Source organism: Lontra canadensis, unplaced genomic scaffold (genome assembly GCF_010015895.1).
Source record: "Lontra canadensis isolate GAN:19392208 unplaced genomic scaffold, GSC_riverotter_1.0 scaffold228, whole genome shotgun sequence".
In the NCBI taxonomy this organism is placed as follows: domain Eukaryota; kingdom Metazoa; phylum Chordata; class Mammalia; order Carnivora; family Mustelidae; genus Lontra; species Lontra canadensis.
The window spans coordinates 287566-309728 of record NW_022631222.1 but is presented as its reverse complement, the minus strand read 5'-3'; the positions used below and the strand labels follow the sequence as shown (position 1 = coordinate 309728).

The window sequence follows — 22163 nt, the reverse complement described above, 5'->3', positions numbered from 1 at the left end:
AATGCATCATGTTTCGCCCACGGGAACCTTTTACAGTGTCCCTTGCTGCTCCTAGGATGCCCTGTGTGGTCCTAGTCAGGGAGGAGGGGCCCAGCCCCTGATGACAAGGAGACCAGGATAAGGGGAGACCGCGGTCCTGCCCCTCCCCTACCTACCCGAGCCCCAACCTTGAGGAAGAAACAAGAGCCTGGGAATGTCCTGCCTTCTGCACCGGGGTCAAGACCCATCAACAAACCAACCTTGTCGGGGAAGGTCTCGAAACAGGTCCTTACTGGGTCCCGGCAGCCAAACTTGGAGGACTTAAAGCGGCGAATGATGTCCTGGAGGGTGGCAGCCACCACAAAATACTCCTGCTTCAGGCGGAGCTCCTTCCCCTCGAAGAACTGCAGACACAGGATAGAGCTGGCATCACCAACAGCCAGCGGGACCCCCACAGGCACTTGAGGGACCCCCTCAGGACCCAAGAAGGGCACTAGGCTGAGGGATCCTGCTCCAGGGATGCAGGGACATATGTGTGCATGAGAACGGGAGCCCTTGGGGGCCAGAAAGGCACAGACACCTCTACCCCCCACCCCCCCGGCCTGGGCCCAAGGTCAGGTAACCTGCAGCTCAAGGGCACAGGCATTAAGTGATGACGGCCTAAACTGCATGTGATCTTCAGACAGGTAGCCAGCCAGCACAGGGTCACACTGCCCTGCATGAGGACAGCAGGCATGCAGGTCTCGTTCCTTAACACCCAGAGTCAATCGGGAGCACAAGCTCCAAAGCTTTAGAATCTGCTTAAAATCTTGGTGGGGGTAGTGAGGATGGGGTGTGTTTGGTTGTGAGCCTTTCAGCACCAATGCCCTTTGCTACTAATGTGCACATATTACTCGGATTAAATAGAAAATGCTAACCCACTAAGACAGGTGAATTCCAAGGGCTCTTGCCTGGCAATAGTAACGAAGCCAGCGGATGTTAAACTCGGTGGCAATGGAGACTGTGGCTGGGACTTCATCTAGTGGACGGTGGCACATACTAAAAGTTTTTCAAACCATGACTGCATATGCCTCAAGGCATCACTGACAAACAGGGACTGCTATCCCCACTTGAGAAAGGGGTCACCCAACTCTCAGGGAAGCAGCATCACATGGCAGAAGAGCAGAAGCTGGCCACATGTGAAGTCTAACGAGCTCTCACGTTGCCCCCATGGCGCCCTGCATATGGCCTCGTATGGGGTCAGCTAAGAGCCAGCCTGCAGGGGCAGCCGTGTATGGGGAGCATGGATGTGTGAGAAGAGGCCACGAACCTCCCAAAGTGTCCCCTTAGGGAGACGGCAAGGGGGAGATGCTGACAGGCACACACAGACTTGTGGGGCATAATCAAGCATGTAGTGCCGTCCTCACCCCAAGGAGCCACATGAGGGCTGCTGGTGACCACTTATGTGGTCTTGACCTGATGAAAAGTGTGGTTTTTCTAGACAGCTCCAGCCCCCCAGGGCACTTTCCTAGTAGATGAAAATCAACACGTGAGCTACTCACATTATCATTTGGATACAGGACTCTGGAGATGTTCTCGGCCAGGTTCCTGTCCAGGACTGCCTCGATGTAGCCACCCACATTAACTGTGAGCAGAGACAGTGAGGTCAGGACCCGTGGGCCTTCCCCTGACTCCCCACGTGCCCTCTGCCTCTAGTTTCCCCCTCACCTCCCTGAACTGTTGGAGGGGCATTCCCAAACAGGGGGTGCCCCCAGAGCCATGGTTTCACTGAGCCCTCACATCCTACACGACCCCAGGCCCCTCACTCCTTCCTGAAGGCACAGGGTCCCAGGAGCACTGGCTTTGCCCGGGGGTGATCCCTGGGAGGCCCCAGGTCTCTGAGGAGCCTGCTCTCTGCCTTACAAGGAGGGCCTCATGCTCTCCACAGCAGGGACAGTGCAGACAGGATAAGAGTTCTGAGGGGCAAGTTTGGGGGAAACCACCCAAAAGAGACAAGAGAGGCAGAACACACAGTCATGGAGCTTGAAGTCGTTGGGCGCCTTGGCGGACCACAGCCTCATGGTGTTGACAGTGTTGTTCCGGTAGCCGGGCACCGGGGTGTCATACGGCATGGCCAGCACCACCTGGCCAAGGAGAGATGGTCTAATTCAGTCAGTCAGAGATGCAGGCCCCAGGCCCAGGCCTCCTCATCCCACCAGTAACATTGTGCTGCATGCTGACGGCCAACCTGCTTGCCCTCTGGCTGTTCTTCTACCCTAGACTCCTGCCACTCACCCTGTGACAGGCCACAGTCCAGCCCAAGGGCAGCCCAGGCCAAGAGCACCTGTGGTGGCCATGAAAGAAGGTCCTGACCACACTCTTGAGGTCACATCTATCTTCTCTAAGTTCACCTCCTTTAGCACTGGCATTAAGAATTCGTGGAGTGCTTGGGCGGCTCAGTGGGTTAAAGCCTCTGGCTTTAGGTCATGATTTCAGGGTCCTGGGATCAAGCCCCACATGGGGCTCTCTGCCTGCCTCTCTGCCTACTTGTGATCTCTCTGTCAAATACATAAATAAAATCTTAAAAAATAAAAAAAAGAATTCTTCCCACTCAGCTGCTCAAGCAGCAACTGCGTCAACCTCACTGATGCTCAGGGCTAGCAGCCACACCTCCTCAATCCTTGTCCTCTGCCTACGACACTGTCCCTCTTCTTGCTCAACTCTGCTTGTGCAACTGCAGGACTCAGCTAACTTCTCCACAGACGGCTTCTATTTCTGACTCCATTTCCCAATGTCTGCAGAAGATCTTGACCTCTAACCCTCAGAGAAACCAAACCAGCCCACACTTTACTCACAACGGAAAATGTAGGGCCTGTGCTCCAAACATAGGGCCTGCCACATCCCCTCCTGACTCCCCTCTGTCCACAAGTATCTGCTTTACTCTTACCTAGGACAGGAAGTTTTGCACAAGTCTCACAGTCATTTCCAACCCTCAGACCCCTGGAAGGTGCTTCTCACACTCAAGCATGTCTGTGGGGGCTCATACAGGTTCAACTCTATAGCTTTACAAGATGAAATCCCCTCCTACAGCCAAAAGGACTACAGGATAGCATCACGAGAGCCTTAGTATCACCTTTTCCCTCCCTTTCCCACTCCCCCTGGCTCCCCAAAGCCTTGTCCAAGCCAGTTACAAGCCCTCCAAAGCATCCTTAACCACCCCTCCTTCCCTATCCAGGGCCAGCCCTCCAGCATAAGGCCCCTATCACTCATCCTGAAATGCCCCTATGGTCTCTACCCTTCCCTACATACACTGATATGCTTATCTTCTACAAGCACTGGGATAACTGACCCCTTCTCTGTTCTTTCAAATTAAATACAACGTATGATGGCGTCTTAACATGGCTCAGCCATGTTAACATGGCTCCAGCCGCGTTAGCCTATGCACCCTGTTTAAAACTTATGCTGCAGAAAATCTCGACGACTCACATTTGCACGCCCAGGGCTTCCCCAGTCTCCCAGGCTCACCTCCCCACATCCAGACGACTGCATCTTGTTCATTACAGCTATGTCCCAGGAAGGCTCTCCTGCTACCTCCCTCTGCCCCCTAAGATCACCCAGATAGGCACTACCTGCCATCCCAGAGCCTAGACTGGACTCGCCGTGCTCCTGTCCCCTTGTCAATGCCAGGGCCCTGTTCTGGGACATCTAGACCCAGCTCACCACATTGCCCAGGGCTCAGATGGCTCAGCGGTGGTGCATGACACCTGGGAGGCACTACTAAGGTCTGTGGTGTGCGTTTGAGAGCAGGCATCAAGCACCTGCTCTCTGGAGATGCTGGGGAGCTATCCGTGTCCCCCAGGGCCTCAGGGCCCTGCCCCCATCACCACACTGTCCCGCCAGCTGTTCAATGACTGCTGGTCTCAACTCCCACACAAGCCCCCCGCGGAGCCTTTCTCCCTGCCTGGGCAGCTCCCAACAACCGACAACTGGTAAGAAGCAGGCATATTACCACAAAACCTCCCAGGCCTTCACCTCGGGTCAGGCTGTGTGGGGAAACCACACAGCGTGCACACCCAAAGGGAAGCCTGTATGACCAGGAACCGTGGTCATCCCTCACTGTGCCCCACACTTCCCCTGAGGGAGGCTACCTGGGTGTCTAGCCACTTGACGCCGTCAGGGGTGTGCTTCACTCTCCCGTAGAAGTGCACAGGCAGCATGTACTCTGGCCGCGCCTTCTCCCAGGGGTTGCCGTAGCGCAGCCAGTCATCCGCCTCCTCCACCTGGAAAGGGGCCGGCAGTGAGGGTGGCAGGCCCTCAGCCCACAGGGATTGGCCGTCCAGGCGCCACCGTGCCATGCCGCAACAAACCACGGCCTCTGTGCCCGGGAACATTTCCAGTTCTGGTCGAGGGCTCGTGTTCAAAAGTGAACATGTTGGACTATTAAAGAAACAAACTCAGGAAAAAGCATTAAAGTGAAGACATTAAGAATCGCCGGAATTTAGGGGCGCCTGGGTGGCTCAGTGGTTAAACATCTGCCTTCACCTCGGGTCATAATCCCTGGGTCCTAGGATCCAGCCTTGCATGAAGCCCTGCATCAGGCTCCCTGCTTGGCAGGAAGCCTGCTTCTCCCTCTCCCGCTCTACCTGCTTGTGTTCTTTCTCTCTGTCAAATAAATAAAATTAAAAAAAAATAATAAAAAGAATCACCCGAATTTAACAATAAAAAGGAATGAAGTCCCGCTGCGTGCTGCAACATGGGTGAACCTTGCAGACAAGTGGAGTCAAAGAAGTACTGGTAGGGTACAGCTCCAGTCACAGGAAATGTCTAGAACAGTCAAATGCATAGAGACAGCAGGTAGATTAGTGCTCGTCAGGCACTAGGGTGTGACTGCAAATCCATGTGGGACTTCTTTTTAGGGTGATGAAAGTATTCCAGAAATAGTGGTGATAGCTGCCCAACTTTGTAAACCTATTAAAAACCACTTTATATCTCAATAAAGCTGTTACTTAAACTTTTTTTTTTTTTTTTTTTTTTTAAGATTTTACTTATTTGCCAAAGAGAGAGCACAAGCAGGGAAAGCTGCAGGCAGAGGTAGAGGGAGAAGCAGGCTCCCCGCTGAGCAAGGAGCCCGATGCCAGATTCAATCCCAGGTCCCTGGGATCATGATCTGAGCTGAAGGCAGCCGCTTAACCGACTGAGCCACCCAGGCATCCCATAAAGCTGTATTAAAAAAAAAAAAAAAGAAAGAAAGAAAAAGAAATTAAAGAAAAGAATCACTGGAGCCCACTGCTTGGAAAATAACACCACAAATTAGTTGGTACCTGGGGCTGGGCTGCCTTTGCCACAGGAGTGCCAGCACACCACTGGAAGACACTGCTTTTCTGTGAGGCCTTCCTTAAACCAGGTTGTTTTTCAAAAACTGCACCTGGTAGCATCCAAAATCAGTAAATACGCAAAAGAGTATCCCACAAATAAAACCAAAAGTAGCCCCACAGATCTAACAATCTTTGAGTAGAAGAATTTGGTGGGGTTGCAATGGAATAAATTAATTTGGTAAGCAGTGAATAAAGAATTAGAAATATAAATTTAAATGAGAGTCTTCTTCAAATTTTTAAAAAAGATCTATTTATTTATCTTCGAGAGGGAAAGAGAAAGCGTGCACACACTGTGCACATGTGGGGATGGGGCTGAGGGGGAGAGAGTCCTAAGCAGACTCCGCATAGAGCACGGAACCCAAACGGGGCTTGATCTCAAAGCCCTAAGATCACAACAGGAGCCAAAACCTAGAGTAGACATTTAACTGGCTGAGCCACTCAGGTGCCCCTGTCTTCTTCAAATTTAATAAGCAACCTTAAGTACATGCATACCTTGGAGATATTCCAGGTTTGGCTCCAAACTACAGCAATAGAGTGAATATAGCTAGAGAGAGAGCCCAGTGAATGTTTTGGTTTCCCAGCATATGTGAAAGTTAAATTTATACTATATTGTAGTCTATTAAGTGTCCAACAGCATTATGTCTTAAAAATATATATAATACCTATGTGGTGGCTAATATAACACAATAAACATTTTTTCTTAATTTTGGCGAAAAAACAAAAACAAAATATAATGCCTTAATTAAGAAATATTGCTACAAAATGTTAACCATCATATGGGCTTTCAGCAAGTTGTAATCACTGATCACAGATCATCAGAACAATATAATAACAACATTTGCAATACTGTGGGAATTACCAACATGTGACAGAGACATAAAGAGAGCAAATGCTGTTGGAAATATGGGACCCACACTTGCTTGATGCAGAGTTGACACAATCCTTCAAGTTGTAAGAAATGTGTTATGTGAGAAGCATGATAAATTGAAGTGCAATAGAATGAGGTGTGCCCATATGTTACCTTCAGGGTTTTAAAAAATTTTTATTCTTTAATTTTTATTTATTTATTTATTTATTTATTTATTTCACAGTAAGCTCTATGCCCAGTGTGGGGCTTGAACTCACCATCCCAAGATCAAGAGTCGTATGGTCTATTGACTAAGCCAGCCAGGCACCCCTGATTTTTTTTTTTTTTTAATGGTTTTACAGAGGTAAAAAGTCAAGAAGAATTTCTGGTTGCAGTTATAGGGAGATGACACAGCTGAGATTATTGCATCAGTATGTGTCTCTGCATCGTACTCCTGGCTGGGCTCTTCTGTCTGGTGCAGACAGCTATTCATCATGGGACCAGCCCTGCCTTTTGATCTGGTGCCATGTCCTTGTACATTAGTAAGATTCTCCAATACCACAGCCTGGCCATCTCCTGCAGAGTACGTCCATGAATAGTTTGCAGAAGCAGGATCTCCTCGACTATAAGAGGTTGTTGGAGAGGTCTCTCAGGGGACCCCTATTTCTGCACCTATGGCCAACAACACTGCTGTCTGACCAGTCCCAGCATTTAATTCTGCTATAGATAAACTCAATCAAAAACTGGCTCCCATCACAACAGGGTGGGAGGAGGATGAATTTATAACTCACCCATCATCCCACAGGTGTCTTTAAGCTGTTATGCAAGATGGCAAGAGGTAGAACAAAAACACAACAAAGAAATGTCTGTGATCAAGCAAACAAAAGATAACACAAAAAAATCTTCCTGCTAGGGGCATCTGGGTGGCTCAGTGGGTTAAGCCTCTGCCTTCGGCTCAGGTCATGATCTCAGGGTCCTGGGATCGAGCCCTGCATTGGGCTCTCTGCTCAGCAGGGAGCCTGCTACCCCCCCCCAGGCCCCCGCTGCTCTCTGCCTGCCTGCCTCTCTGTCTGCTTGTGATCTCTGTCAAATAAATAAATAAAGTCTTTAAAAAAAATCTTCCTGCTATAACCATAACACTAGGTTGGCAATGAGGGGCCTCTGAGTTTCTGTCTTATGAATGCACATTGCATAGACTGTAAGGAGCCTGAATGGGTCAAAGCACACAGGTGTACGAGGGCTGGTGTGCCTCTGACAGACATACATGCATAAGGAGCTCTGCATGAAATCACCCAGACTTGTCCAGGAGGACAAGCGCAGTTCTAAGGTTGGAGAGAGTATGTTTACAAATTAAGCAATAGATACAAATCTGTTTTTTCTTTTACTGTTAGCCATACTTTTCCCTGTCAACTTTTTATTATGAGTGTGTTCAAACATACAGAAGTATTAAAAGAAATGGCAGTAAACACGCACGCACCTTCAACTTAGGATCCATAACTGTTAACACGTTGCTATATGAGGTGTGCCCATATGTTACCTTCAGGTAACATATTTATCACATATCCATTCATCAACCCATCCAATTCTTAATGCATTTCAAAGTCAGCTGCAGACATCTGTACACTTCTCCACGAACAGTTGAGCATACACACCGTTAAGGAGAGTGCATCCTGTGTTTATGTTTTAGGTTAATTTGTACACAATACAATGTACAAAGTTGAAGGATACTTTTGAGCTCTGCAATTGCTTGTGCCCTTGACCCAAGCCCCATCAAGACACAGGAGCTTTCCAACACCCCAGTCTGTTCATGTTCTGTACTCCTGTTACAAACCTTTTAATCCCAACCCCAGCCCTGCTTTATGTGTCACTGTTAGGCCTCAAATTATACTACAGAAACTATTCTCCAGTCAAGTGGAATAGCTATGCCTTCCATTTTGAAGTCCTGAATGAGGGAAATGGTCTCCTTGTCCACTGGAGGGCAATGAGCCTGCACTCAGACACTGCACTCTTTCCACCGATGAGGTCTTGGCCACCTCATTTGCTGTGGTTTGATGCTTCAGAATCCAAGCTCACTCTTCCCCAGAGCCACTTTGCTTTGCAGTCTGGCCTCTAACCCTCAGGACACTGTCCTGTCTCTGGGGTCAGGGAATGAAGGCAGAAGGTGGGAACAAAACCTACAATAACTGCTGTTTCTCAAATGACTCTGAGTCAATTGTCCCACTGAGGGTGAACCAGAGAGGGTCACCTTTGCTCCACACTGAGGTACAACAAAGAACCAGCACATAGCATGTGATGTCCTCAACCCCTGGTGCTTCTACAGGACCAGTTGGGCGCCGGGTCCCACCCCAACAGGCCTTGCAGGCTCACAAAGAAGTTGTGTGCGATAAGCTCACACAGATCAACATCTGGCAGCCCACAGAAAACTCTAAGGGAAGAATGGAGCTCACAGGATAGATCTGTCCCACCTCTGCTTTGGCCAGGACTAGCAGACAATCTCTCCAGAAAGGAGTTCAACATATAAAAGGCTGGACTGAAAGTGCCTGTTTGTTTTCTTGTGCACATGAGAGCTGGAAACAAGTGAAGAAATGGAGTCTCACTCACCTGCCAACCGTTGACAATCTTCTGGTTGAAAATCCCAAACTCATAGCGGATTCCATAGCCATATGCTGCTAGGCCCAACGTGGCCATGGAGTCAAGGAAGCAGGCTGAAAATTCCAAACACAAAGCGCTTCTTAGGATCAAAGACAATCAGCAGCTTCGAGGCCCACTGGAAGCAAAGCCTAGACACCCATGTTAATTAAGTAGGTCCTGGGACGCTAGCCTCTGGGTGCCAGATGGCAATTAAAGGCTGACCTATCAGCTTCAGATTTCATGAAATGAAAACAGCCCCCTCCTCTCCCTTCAGTTTGAGAGCCGGGGGACCAGGCCAAGAGGGTGTTCAGCATGAGGGTGAGGGGAGGTGGCAAGGATAGAAGTAAGGCACGCCACAGAGAGCCCATCTAACTTGGTATGCCTCTGAGTGCACAGTCCCCTCACTGCTAGCTTTGTCGTAGAGAGCCTCAGGCAGGCTGGAGGGTGCAACACCCCTACACGTTCTACTTAAAATCCAAGTAGTTTGGACAGTAACACTACAAAATAGCTCTACACGCTAGTGAAGAAGGCACAGGGATGGGGGCTGGGAATGGATGGACATCTAAGGACTCAAACACGTCAAACACCTAAGAACCAAAATTCCCCAAGACCTCCAGGAAGGTGGCTGGAGCAGCAAGTTGACATAAGGAGCCTTTGTTCCAATCAAAATGTCTCGGGTAAAAAAACCAAAAAACACCAATGTTTAAAAGATTCATTTATTTATTTAATAAAGTGAGAGAGAGCCGGGGCTGGGGAAGGGAAAGGGAATGACAGTATTAAGCAGACTACATGCTGAGCATGGAGCCCGACGCAGGGCTTGATCCTGTGACCCTGAGATCATGACCTGAGCCAAAATCAAGAGTCAGACACTTATGATGTGACCATTCCAGACAGGAAGCCGAACCTTACTTCCCCAGACACCAGGCATCCCGACAAAAACAACGTTTTAAGTAAAGATCCAGAAAGCAGCTTTATTAAACTTCCAGATTAAAAAGAAAAAAAAAAAAAGTCCATAAGAAACAAGCAAATAAAATACTTGCTGAACTGAACAAATAGTCCCAGACCCCTGTTATCAGACCTTGTACTAAGGGGAAGCAACAACAGTATCCACAAATGTAAGACCTAGGCTCCTGTTTTGAAGAAATCATCCTCGCAGAAAGAACACAGGTTTTGTTACAAGGGGCTGGTGGCTACCCACATCTACACGGGTGAGAGGAGTCCCAGAGGAGGTCACACCAGTCCGTGGACAAGGCCAGTGATGCTGCAGAAGGAGCAGGAAACTGACTAGGAAGTCTAAATAGGAACCAGACTGTGGAAGGCCTATAGACGCCTGAACCCCTAAAGGGAACAGATGGTGGAAGGCCAGGGATGGGACTGTTCTGGCTGACAGTCACCAGCCTTGGGGTCGGAGGGGAGGTTGGGCAGCTGTCCTGAGCTGTGAAGGAGACCAAGTGGTCTGGAGCCTTCCTCGAGCTTGGTGAAACGGGTCCTGTTTTACTGACCGGGAGAGAGCTGTTGAGGGTACAGGGGGCTGCAGGGGACTGATGTCCCAAGCTTGCCGCACAGTGGGGCTCCCTCAGGAGGGGGCGCCCTGATTCCATCTGTGGGGGAAGTAAGGTTCAGCTTCCTGTCTGCAATGATCACATCATAAGCTACAAAAAAGCCCTGCATTTGAGAGCAGATGCAGGGACCTCGAGACCCTTCCCACGAAGAGGTAGAGGTGGGGCAGGCCCTGTCAGCTGTTCCATTACACAGATCCAGGTGTTATTTCGTTTGAGAGAAACATATGCTGCTTTTATAATTTTTGAAGAATTTAACTTAAGATTTGAAAACATAAACACATACACATACTCAGATAAATCTGAGGGAATTTGATCCCTTTACAAAATGACAACTCTCAGAAGGAGCAGTAATACAACATGGCAGGGGTCTGAGCCCACCCTCCCGTGGCCCCCACACAAGGGGACATAAACATAAAACTTGGCCTATTTCTCTTCCAGAAACACTGTGACCAAGAGCCTTGAAGCACACAGCAAAATCAAATTTCACTGTGACAGTGATTTCCACCTCTAAGTTCTTGTTTGTTTTTTTTAACTCTATTTATTTATTTGTTTGTTTAGTAATCTCTATACCTAATGTGGGGCTTGAAATCACAACCCTGAGATTAAGAGCCACATGTTCTTCCAACTGAGACCACTAGGCAGCATTCCACTTCTAAGTCCTTCACTCCACTCCCTTTGCCCTAAAAGGCTAGCAAAAATAACTCAAACAGGAAAAACAAAACAAAACTGGATATGCTCTCCAACATAATGACCCAAAGGAGCAATATCCCAAAAGGAATGACTCCCCTATTCTGGGGCAATCTGTTTACTACAGTAAAGCAGGAACAGCTTGCCAGCAGGGCTGCATTCATCAATCGTGTGTGTGTATGCACATGTGTATGTGCCTGTACCCGTGTTTGTGTGTGTACAGACGTGTGCATGCATATATGTGCATGTTCACTCATGTGCGTGTGTATACGTGTGTGCCTGTGTGCATGTGTGTGTGTGTCTGTCCATCTTTCTCCTAATTACCAGCTGTGGGATGTGATCAGTACCTTGGAACCACCCCCCAGAGCCAGCTACCCAACACTGGCAAGCCCCGTCTTCATGATCATCGGGAAGTATCCTTGTGTGAAGGAAAACATGTTTTGCATTTTATTCCACTTGGATGACATATTCTCCCATCCACTCAGAGGGGCCAATTTACCCCAACAAACTGCTGTTTGAAGCACAGCTGACCTCAGCCTCACCATGTGATCAGCGACCAAGGCACCATATCAGGAGAGGCCATGCCTAGCCAGAGGGCGGTGTTACCTGCCAGCCTCCCCAGGCCACCATTCCCGAGGCCAGCGTCCTCTTCTATTTCCTCCAGTTCTTCCAAGTCCAACCCCAGCTATGAAAAAAAACAGCCAACATTTCAGTATCACTTAATATCTTCCTCAAGCAACAGGTGAAAAGATAGTAAATCTTGTCAGTTTTTATCAAAGCTCAGAGTCTGCTTTCTTTGAGACTTGAAAATCTAATATTAAAATCAGGCACTTAATCAAAGCATGAAAATGAAAGTTTCCAGGCATTTTAAAAGCCAAACTACATAAGAATTAATAATCAAAAGGGAGCATGGTTTAACAGCCAAAGATAAATATTGCCAGGTTATTAACCTATGTACAGTGAACAGATTTTAACAAGTATCCTAAAAATGAAACCAGCAGCTTCAGTAATTCTCTAGTTTTGTATGGTCTCATGATATTTATGTGACTTATTTATTTACTAATTATTTAACTAGCTATATTTATTATCTGCCTCCCCAAAGTGTCCTCTTCTCTACATTTAGCTGTAGAGAATCTGTTCTGCCAGGTCAGTTTCTGGGTTATTTACACCGATGTGGGAGTCACCTAAGTGTGCCTGTGATGAGGTGAGCTTACGGTCCTTCTGCTCTGCCATCTTCTCTGGAACTCCTATGCGACAGCTTTTTAAACTAAAGCACCTTTCCCGGGGTATCCCAACTGCATTCAAGCAATCTTGTGAAGCAGGTATATGGAATGTTAAAAATCGGAACAAAAGTAACAAAGTCCCAACTTCTTCACCTGACTTGAAACCATCCCACAATGGTCTGGATGGAGAACTGTTCCATCAACTGGCTTTCGTGTGTTAAACTTCACAGATGGCTCATATTAATTATCTTGATGAGTGTGTTTTAAACTTTTTGGCTTCTGGAGGTCTTCAAGAGCTATTCTTTAATGGAATTATATCTATAGTATTTATCAAGTCAGAAACTTAAAACAGATTAATATTTTTTAAGTATATATGAATTCATTTTAAACTAATAATCCCATTAATATTAACATAACACAATGTAATGACAGGGTTTTTTTTGTAATGACAGTTTTTAAAACAAATAAATATACTAAGAAGAGTAGCAGTGTTTTACATTTTTACAAATCTCTTTAATAAATTTTCTGCTTTAGCATTCAATCTATTGAGATATTATACATCATACAGCCTCTGGAAAGCTTCACCACATAGTCATGATTGAATAAAAATAAACAGTTCTGACCTAGTGGACCACTTGAAAAGGACTCAGAGTCCCCAGAGGTCTCCAGACCACACTTCGAGAATCCGATAAATTACAAAGGGTGAAAGCAAACTTGTGGAAAAATAAAAACATCAAAGTCATAAAGAGATGGTTTAGTGTCTATTAAATAAATTGAATGGTACTAACACAAACAGTAATCTGATTCAGAGTAAGATTTCAAAATATTGACTGAATTCCCATAGCAATTTCAGGGAGTGTGTTCCACCAAAAATATTTTGGGTATGTGGGGGAGGCAGGATTTACCCAGTAGTACACACCGGCTCCAATTTAAGAAACACGTTTAACTACATCTTCCAAATTTATCTGACTATGGAACCTCTTACTCATGAAACATTTGCTAAAGTCAAAGACCACTACACTACATAAAGGCGAGCTAAGAGCCAATGTGGGAGGCAAGATGTTTTGTTCTCTTCTGTTTTTACCTTGAATGTTGTAGGTACACCTCCGCCTAGTAAGGTAAATTTTGCCATGAGTTTGAAACTATTCAAAAGAGGCACAAAAAAAGAGCTAACTGACAGCAAGTCTAAAATCTTGCAAAAGTGGGTTCTGAACCGAAGACAGAAAAAGCACGATAGAGCACGTTAGACTGTTTTTTTATTTATTGAGATGTAATTCACATCCCATTAAAAATCCACACTTTAAAGCAAACAATTCAATGGTTTTAACATACTCACGAAGTTGTGCAACCACCACTGACTCCAGTACTTCCCTGCCCCCCAAAACAAACCCCATACTTTCTGGTAATCACTCCCACTTTCCCTATTCCCTCAGATCTTGGCAATCACTTTTCTTACTTTCTGTCACTACAGATCTGCCTATTCTCATCATTTCATATAAATGGAAACACATACAAACATTTGGCCTTTTGTATCTGGCGTCTTTCAATTAGAATGATGTTTTCAGGGTTGATCCATGTTGGAGCACATATCAGTACTGTTTATCACTGCATAGCTTTCTGTTGTAGGACTAGTCTACATTTTGTTTATCCATTTATCAGCTGAGGGTTATTTAGGCTTGTTCCACTTTTGGGCTATCAAGAATAATGCTGCTATGAACATTCATGTACAATATTATGCGTGGACATATGTTCTCATTTTTCCTGGAAATAAACTTTGGAGTGAAATTGCTGGTTTACACAATTTTGTGCTTAACTTTTTGAGTAACTGCCAAACTATTTTTCAAAGAGGGTCCACCACTTTACTTCTCCCAGAAGTGTATGAGGGTTCCAATTTCTCCACATCCTAGCCAACACTTGTTCTCTGTCTTTACAATTATAGCCACTCAAGTGGATGTGAAGCGGTAGCTCATGGTTTTGATTTGCATTCCCAGATGACTAATGATGCGGAGTACCTTTTCACATGCTTTTTGACCATTTTCATACCTTCTTTGGGAAAATGTTGATTCCAGTGCTTTGCCCATGTTTAAATTAGGCTGTCTGTACATTCTGGACACCAGACACTGATTAGATTTATGATTTACAAATATTTTCTCCTATTTTGTCTTTTCACCTTTTCATAATATACTTGGATGCTCAAAAGTTTTTACTCTTGTCCAGTTTAACTATTTTTCCTTTTATTGCTTATGCTTTTATGTCATTTCTAAGAATCTATTACCAAATCATAAAGAATTACTCATATATATTCTTCTAAGAGCTTTATGGTTTTAGCTCTTATATGTAGATCTTTCATCCACTGTGACTTAATTTTTATATGTAGTGTGAGATAGGGATCCAACTTCATTTATTTGCATGTGGACATCCAACTGTTCTAGCATCATTTATCAAAAACACTATTTTTTCTCTGCTGAGTTGTTTTGGTAGTTTTCTTCAAAAAGAAGAAAAGCAATTGACTACACAGGCCACCAAAAGCACAGGTGACAAAACAAAAAAAACTGGGCTTCAAGAAAACTGGAAACTTTTCCACATCAAAGGACACTATCAACAAAGTGACAAGGTAACCCAGGGAAAAGTATTAGCAAATCATATATCTGGTAAGGGATTAATATCCAGAATGGAGAAATCCTAAAACTCAACAACGGCAACAAAAAACAAAGAGCTCGATTGAGAAATGGGCAAAGGACTTGAACAGACATTTCTCCAGAGAAGATATTTAGATGGCCAATAAGCACATGAAAAGATGCTTAACATCACTCATCAGTAATAATGTTAATTAAAACCACAATGAGATACTATCTTCCCTACAACAGAATGGCTACTTTAAAAAAGAAAGAAAAAGAACAAGTGTCGATGAGGATGTAGAGAAATTGGAATTCTTGTGCACTACTGGTGGGAAATTAAAATGGTGTCACCACTGTGGAAAACAATATGATGTTTCCTCAAAAAGTTAAATATAGAATTACCATATGATCAAACAATTCCACTTCTTGGTATAGACCAAAAATAACTGAAAGCAGGTTGTTTTTTGTATTTTTAAGATTTTATTTATTTCAGAGAATGAGAATGAGATCCAGAGAGCAGAAGTGGGGTAAGAGAGCACGAGTAGGGTGAAGGGCAGAAGGAGAAGCAGATTCCCTACAGAGCAGGGAGCCAGATGTTGGGCTCAATCCTGGGATTCCAGAATCATTACCTGAGCCACCCAGATGCCCCTGAAAGCAGCGTCTTGAAGAGATGTTTATACACTCACATTCATGAAAGTACTATTCACAAGAGCTAAAAGGCAGAAGCAATCAAAGCGCCTAAAGACAGATGAATGGATAAACACAGTATGGTATATACATACAGTGTAATATTATTCACAGAACTTTAAAAAGGAAGGAGATTTTGACATATGCTACAACATGGGTGAACCTTGAAGTTATTAGTATTAAGCCAGTCAGCCACAAAAAGACAAACATTGCATGAGTTCACTTACATGAGGTACCTAGAATATCAAATTCATAGAGACAGAAAGTAGAATGTTAGCTGTCAGGGGCTTGAGGGAAGGGAGAATTGGGAGTTAGTGTTTAATGAATATAGAGGCTCAGCTTTGCAAGATAGAAAGGGTTCTAGAGATGGACAGTGGTGAGTATGGTACAATATGAATACAATTTCTGTTGTGTTTATTTTGCCATAATTTTGAAAAACTGGAGGAAAAATCAATGGACTATAAATGTGAGGATTTATTTCTGGACTCTCAATTCTATTCTATTGTTCTATATGTTTATTCTTATGCCTGTACCCAGTACCACACCGTCTTGACAACTAAGGCTTCGCAGTGAATTCTGAAATTGGGAAGTATGAGTCCTTCAACTTTGTTCTTCTTTTTCAAGTATGTTTTAATGATTTCTGGTCTGTTGCATTTCATCTGGATTTTAGGATCAGTTTGCCAATCTCTGCAAAGAAGACAACTGGAATTTTAGTGAGAATTGCAATAAGTCTGTAGATGGATTTGGGGAATATTGCCATCTTAAGATTAAGTCTTCTAAGACATGGGTGGACGTGTAATGTCATTTCATTTTTAGGTCTTCTTTCTTTCTCTCTTTCTTTCTCTTTCTTTCTTTCTTTCTTTCTTTCTTTTTTAAAAATAATTTTATTTATTTGACAGACCAAGATCACAAGTAGGCAGAGAGTCAGGCAGAGAGAGAGAGAGAGAGGGAGGAGGAAGCAGGCTCCCCGCGGAGCAGAGAGCCTGATGCGGGGCTCGATCCCAGGACCCTGAGATCATGACCTGAGCCGAAGGCAGAGGCTTTAACCCACTGAGCCACCCAGACGCCTCTTTAGGTCTCCTTTAATTTCTTTCAACAATGTTTTACAATTTTCAGAATATAAGTCTATATCTCTTTCAGAAATTAATTCCTAAGAATTGCATTCTTTTTAATGCTATTTTAAGTAGCACTGCTTTCTTAATTTCATTTTTGGACAGTTCAATGCAGGTATATAAAAATGCAGTTGATTTTTGTATACTGATCTTATATCCTGCAATGTTGCTGTACTCACTCATTTGTACTAATAAATTTTTATTGGTTTCCAAAGGATTTTCTAGATCATGTCAGCTGCACATAGAGATAGCTTTCCTTCTTACTTTCCAATATGGACGTTTGTTATTTCATTTTCTTGCCTAAATACCCCAGCTAAAATCATCAGTATGATGTTGAGTAGAATTGGTGAGAGCAAAATCCCTGGGACAAGGTGGGAGGTTAAACACCAGCTGGGGGTGTCTGGTGTCTCAGTCGGTTAAGCGGTCTGCTTTCAGCTCAGGTCATGATACCAGGGTTCTGGGATCGAGTCCCATGTCAGGATCCCTGCTCAGTGGGAAGTCTGCTTCTCTCTCTTTCCCTCCCCCCTGCTTGTGATCTCTCTCTCTCTGTCTCAAATCAATAAATAAAATAAAAAAAAATAAAAATACCAGCTAGGGACACCATCACTCAAATAGAGACTATACGACCCTCTACAGGACAAACTCAGTTTCAGTAAATAAACTGCAAGGCAGACACTAAAAAAGTGGAGAAGTTTATAGATTAAGAGAGACCTAAGAGACATATCAACCAAATGCAAATAGTTTTCTGAATACGTTGTTAAAAAATTATAAGGCAATCAACAAGTTTGTCAATTGCCTGAAAATTACTGTCAATATCTTAGGGGTCATAATGATATGACCCTATCTTTTGAGATACTTGTTGAAATAGCAATAAGTGAAATATGCTGTTTGATATTAGCTTAAATAATCTGGGAGTATTAGGGGTGTGAGGGGAAACAAGAGAGGTCACGAGTGAGGCTTGAAGATAGGTGGAGGCCGGTGATGGGTATATGGAAGGAGTTCATCATAGCAGTCACTCCATTTCTGTACATAATTAAAATTTCTATGATTAAAGAAAATATTTAAATGCACCCTTGATGGCTCAGTCAGGAGGGAGGTACTTCTATTCAAGTTCCAGTTTGAGTAGTTCCTGCTCCCCAGAACTACTTTCCAGCTCTGTACAATAGAGTAGTGGCATGTTTCACTTTTCACACTACATTACAAATTCAGGAGCCTGGGGGAGGGGGTCCACCTAAGCCCTGCATCATCATTTGGTTTCCACTCAAAAAATCTGGCACCCCATCTTACAACTATAAGGGTTCAGCAATTGTGTACCTAGAGACACTAAAGATTTTATCATCAGGAAAACCTTTCAAATATAAGATTAATAAAAAAGCTTAAAGTGAGTGAAGTATCACTTTTAAGAAAAAAATATACATATCTGGTTTTGGAATCAGAGTAATGTTGGCCTCACAGAATGAATTTTTAAGTTTTCCTTCCTTTTCTATTTTTTGGAATAGTTTGAGAAGTATTACGCCTTCTTTAAATGTTGGGTAGAATTCACTTGTAAAGAAGCTGTCTGGTCCTGGACTTAGGCTTGTTGGAAGTTTTTGATTACTGATTTGATTTCCTTTTTTTTTTTTTTTAAAGGTTTTCAATTAATTAATTTTTTTTGGACAGAGAGAGACACAGCGGGTAATACAAGCAGGGGGAGGGAGAGGGAGAAGCAGACTTCCCATGAAGCAGGGAGCCTAAAGTGGATCTCAATCCCAGGACCCTGGGATCATGACATGAGGCAAAGGCAGATGCTTAACAACTGAGCCACCCTGGCACCCCTGATTACTGATTTGATTTCTAAAGAAATCAAGTTTTCTATTTCTTCCTGCTTCACTTTTGGTGGGTTATAGGTTTCCAGGAATTTATCCGTTTCTTCTGGGCTGTCCAATTTGTTGGCATACAGTTTTTCATAATATTCTCTTATAGTTATTTGTATTTCTGTGGTGTCAGTTGTTATTTCTCCTCTTTCATTTGTAATTTTGAGTCCTTTCTCTTTGTTTCTTGATGAGGCTGGCTAGAGGCTTATCAATTTTGTTAAAGTTGTTAAAGAATGAGCTAGTTTCATTTATCTGCTCTACTTTTAAAAATTTTATGGTTTCTATATCATTTATTTCTGCTCTCATCTTTATTATTTCCTTCCTTCTGCTGCTTTGGAGTTTTATTTGTTCTTTTTCTCGCTGCTTTATGTGCAAGGTTAGGTTGTTTGAGGTTTTTCTTGCTTCTTGAGGTAGTGTTGTGGTCAGAAAAGATGCATGGTGTGACTTCAATGCCTCTGAATTTGTTGAGACTTGCTTTGTGACCTAATTAATATGTGATCTATTCTGGAAAGTGTTCCATGTGCACCTGAAAAGAACATGTATTCTGCTGTTTTTAGGATGGAATATTCTATATATCTGTTAAATCTACCTGGTCCAATGTGTCATTCAAAGCCACAGTTCTGAGTGCCTGGGTGGCTCAGTAAGTTAAGTGTCTGCCTTCAGCTTGGGTTGTGATCTCAGGGACCTGGGATTGAGCCCCACATTGGGCTCCCTGCTCAGCAGGGAGCCTACTTCTCCCTCTTCCTCTGCCCCTCTCTGCCCTCGTGCTCTATTTCTTGCTCTGCTCTCTCTCACCAATAAATAAATAAAATCTTTTTTTAAAAAAAGCCATGGTTTCCTCATTGAATTTTTGTTTGGATGATCTACCCATCAGTAAGAGGGGTGTTATGGTCCCTTACTATTATTGTATTATTATTATAACTGTTTATGTATTTGGGTGCTCCTGTGTTGGGTGCATAAATATTTACAATGGTTTTATCTTGTTGGATTATCCCCTTTATTATTGTATTGTCTTTCTCTGTCTCTTGTTACAGTCTTTGTTTTGAAATCTATTTTTTCTGATAGAAGTATTGCATTTCCAGCTTTCTTTTGATATCCATATGCTTAATAAATATTTCTCCATCCCTTTGCTTTCAATCTGCAGGTGTCTTTAGGTTTAAAATGAGTCTCTTATAGACAGCATATAGATGGATCTTGCTTCTTTTATTCATTCTGATACCCCATGTCTTTTTTTAAAAGTTGATTTAAGTAACATCTACACCCCACATGGGGCTCGAACTCACAACCCCGAGGTGAAGAGGTGCATGTTCTTCTCACTGAGCCAGCCAGGTACCCTTGCCCTATGTCTTCTGATTGGAACATTTAGTCCATTTACATTCAAAGCGATTATTGATAGATATGTATTTATTGCTATTTTATTACTTATTTTGTGGTTGTTTCTGAAGTTTTTTTTTCTTTTCTTTCTTTCATGGTTTGCTGTTTTTCTTAGTGATATATTTGGATTTCTCTCTATTCTTTGCATATTTGTTAGTGGTTTTTGATTTGTGGTTACTATTAGTGTTTTTGGTTTTTGTTTTTTTTAGATTTTATTTATTTATTTGACAAAGAGAGAGTGTTCATAAACAGGGGGAGCTGGAGAGGGAGAAGCAGACTCCTTGCTGAGCAGGGAGCCCAATGCAGGACTTGATCCCAGGACCCCAGGATTGGGACCTGAGCCAGAGGCAGATGCTTAACTGACTGAGCCTCCCAGGCTCTCCCTATCAGGTTTTTATATAACATTTTCTGCATATATGTCTATATTAAGTTGGTGACTATTTGGACCAATTCTTTACTCCTCTCCTCCCTATGTTTTAGGTATATGGTGTTATATTTCACATCCTTTTGTCAGTTCCTTGACTGATTTTTTACTGAAATTTTCATTTTACTGCTTTGTGTTTCCTACTTTCATAGTGTCATTTTTGGTCTTTCCCTTCCACTCAAATGTCCCCTTAATATTTCTTGCAGGGCTGGTTTAGTGGTCATGAACTCCTGTATTTTTTTGTTTGTCTGGGAAACTCTTAATCTCTTCTATTCTGAGTGACAGCTCTGCTGCATAGAGTACTCTTGGCTGAAGATTTTTCCCATTTAGCCCTTTGAATATATCATGCCATTGCCTTCTTGTCTGAAAAGTTTCTACTGAAAAGTCTGCTAAAGGCCTTAGGGGGTTTTCCTTCTGTGTAACTGTCTTCTTTTGTCTTGCTGCTTTACATTTTTTTCTTTATCACTACATTTTACCATTTTAAATACTGTATGTCTTGGTTGGGATCTACTTTCGTTAATTCTGTTGGGGGAATTCTCTGTGCCTCTTAGATCTGGCTATCTGTTTCTTTCCCCAGATTAGGGAAGTTTTCAGCTATTATTTCCTCAATTAAATTTTCTGTCCCCTTTTCCGTCTCTTCTGGGACTCTCCTGGGATCCATATAATATATTATGTTTGATGGAGTCATTAATTACCCTAAATCTATTCTTGTTTTGCATAATTCTTTTCTCTCTCTTTTCTTAAACTTGATTACTTTCCAGTATTCTGTGTTTTAAGTCATTAATTCGTTCCTCTGCTTCTTCCAGCCTGTTCATTCCCAAGCATGCTTCTCATTTTGTGTATTGAACCTGTTATGCCTATTATATTATTTATCTCAGTGTTAAATGTCTGAGGTCTTCTACTTTTTTCTCAAGTCCAGGAAGTATCTTCATGATCATTACTTTACATTCTCTATCAGGAATAAATAAATAAACCAACAAACAAGTAAAATTCTCTATCAGGCATGTTAATTTTATGGGTCTTGCTTAGATGTCTGACTGTGTCCTTATCTTGTTCTGTCATTTAGAATAAATTTCTGTCTTCTCATTTTGTCTAAGTTTCTATACCCATTTCTGTGTGTTAGGAAAGTCAGCTCTATCTCCTATTCTTGAGGTAATGGCTTAGGAAGATGAGGTTCTATAGTGTTCTGTAGTGCAGTGTCCCATGTTCCCTAGGACCTGGAATTTCAGGGAGTGTCTCCAATGTGTGCTCTGTGCACTCTTCTGTTGTGTCCTGGCCACTTTGTCCTTCAAGCCAGTCATCTGCAGTCACTCTCTTTGTTGTGGGCAGTGTTTAGTCCCTGGCCCAAATGTGCAAGTTTTGACTTAGGTGGGCTCTGGTCTGCTTGTGAAATGATACCTGTCTCCACCATTGCTGAAATTGAAGCCCCCCCAAACTCCCACAACAGGAGACACAGTGTGAGCAGGGGTTTGGTCCAGTCTTCTGGTGGAAGGGATCACCACTCTGGGACTGAGACAAGCATGACTGGGAGGAGCAATTCCACCAGGGGGTGGGGGGTGAGACCTGGTATAAGCAAGTGACCTAGTGAGTTTTGGCACTGTGCCAGTTCCCCCAGGTGGCCCTGTGCATATGCTGAGGGGTATGGGAGAGAAATGGTGACTGCCAGTTCCTTTGTTCTCAGAGGGGTCTCTGTGAATGCTGCCTCTCTGTAACATGCTCTGAGATAAGCAAATAACCACCCCAGGTGCTCTTCAGGTAGCTGTTTCCATGCTGTGTGTCTGCGGTTGTTTGCCTGCCTTTTCTTTAATGGCA

The 22163-nt window shown here is 43.6% G+C and overlaps 1 protein-coding gene across 1 annotated transcript in view; it reads right to left on the bottom strand.

Annotated features, from left to right (window-relative positions):
* PYGB (glycogen phosphorylase B) overlaps positions 1–22163 on the bottom strand; it is a 57190-nt gene that overhangs the window by 18989 nt on the left and 16038 nt on the right. The window contains exons 3-8 of the mRNA XM_032849408.1: positions 11667–11745; positions 8782–8885; positions 4107–4238; positions 1991–2102; positions 1521–1603; positions 240–383 (exon numbers count right to left, since the gene is read on the bottom strand). Of these exons, the coding sequence (XP_032705299.1) occupies positions 240–383; positions 1521–1603; positions 1991–2102; positions 4107–4238; positions 8782–8885; positions 11667–11745 (654 nt within the window). The remainder of the gene's footprint in view (positions 1–239; positions 384–1520; positions 1604–1990; positions 2103–4106; positions 4239–8781; positions 8886–11666; positions 11746–22163) is intronic.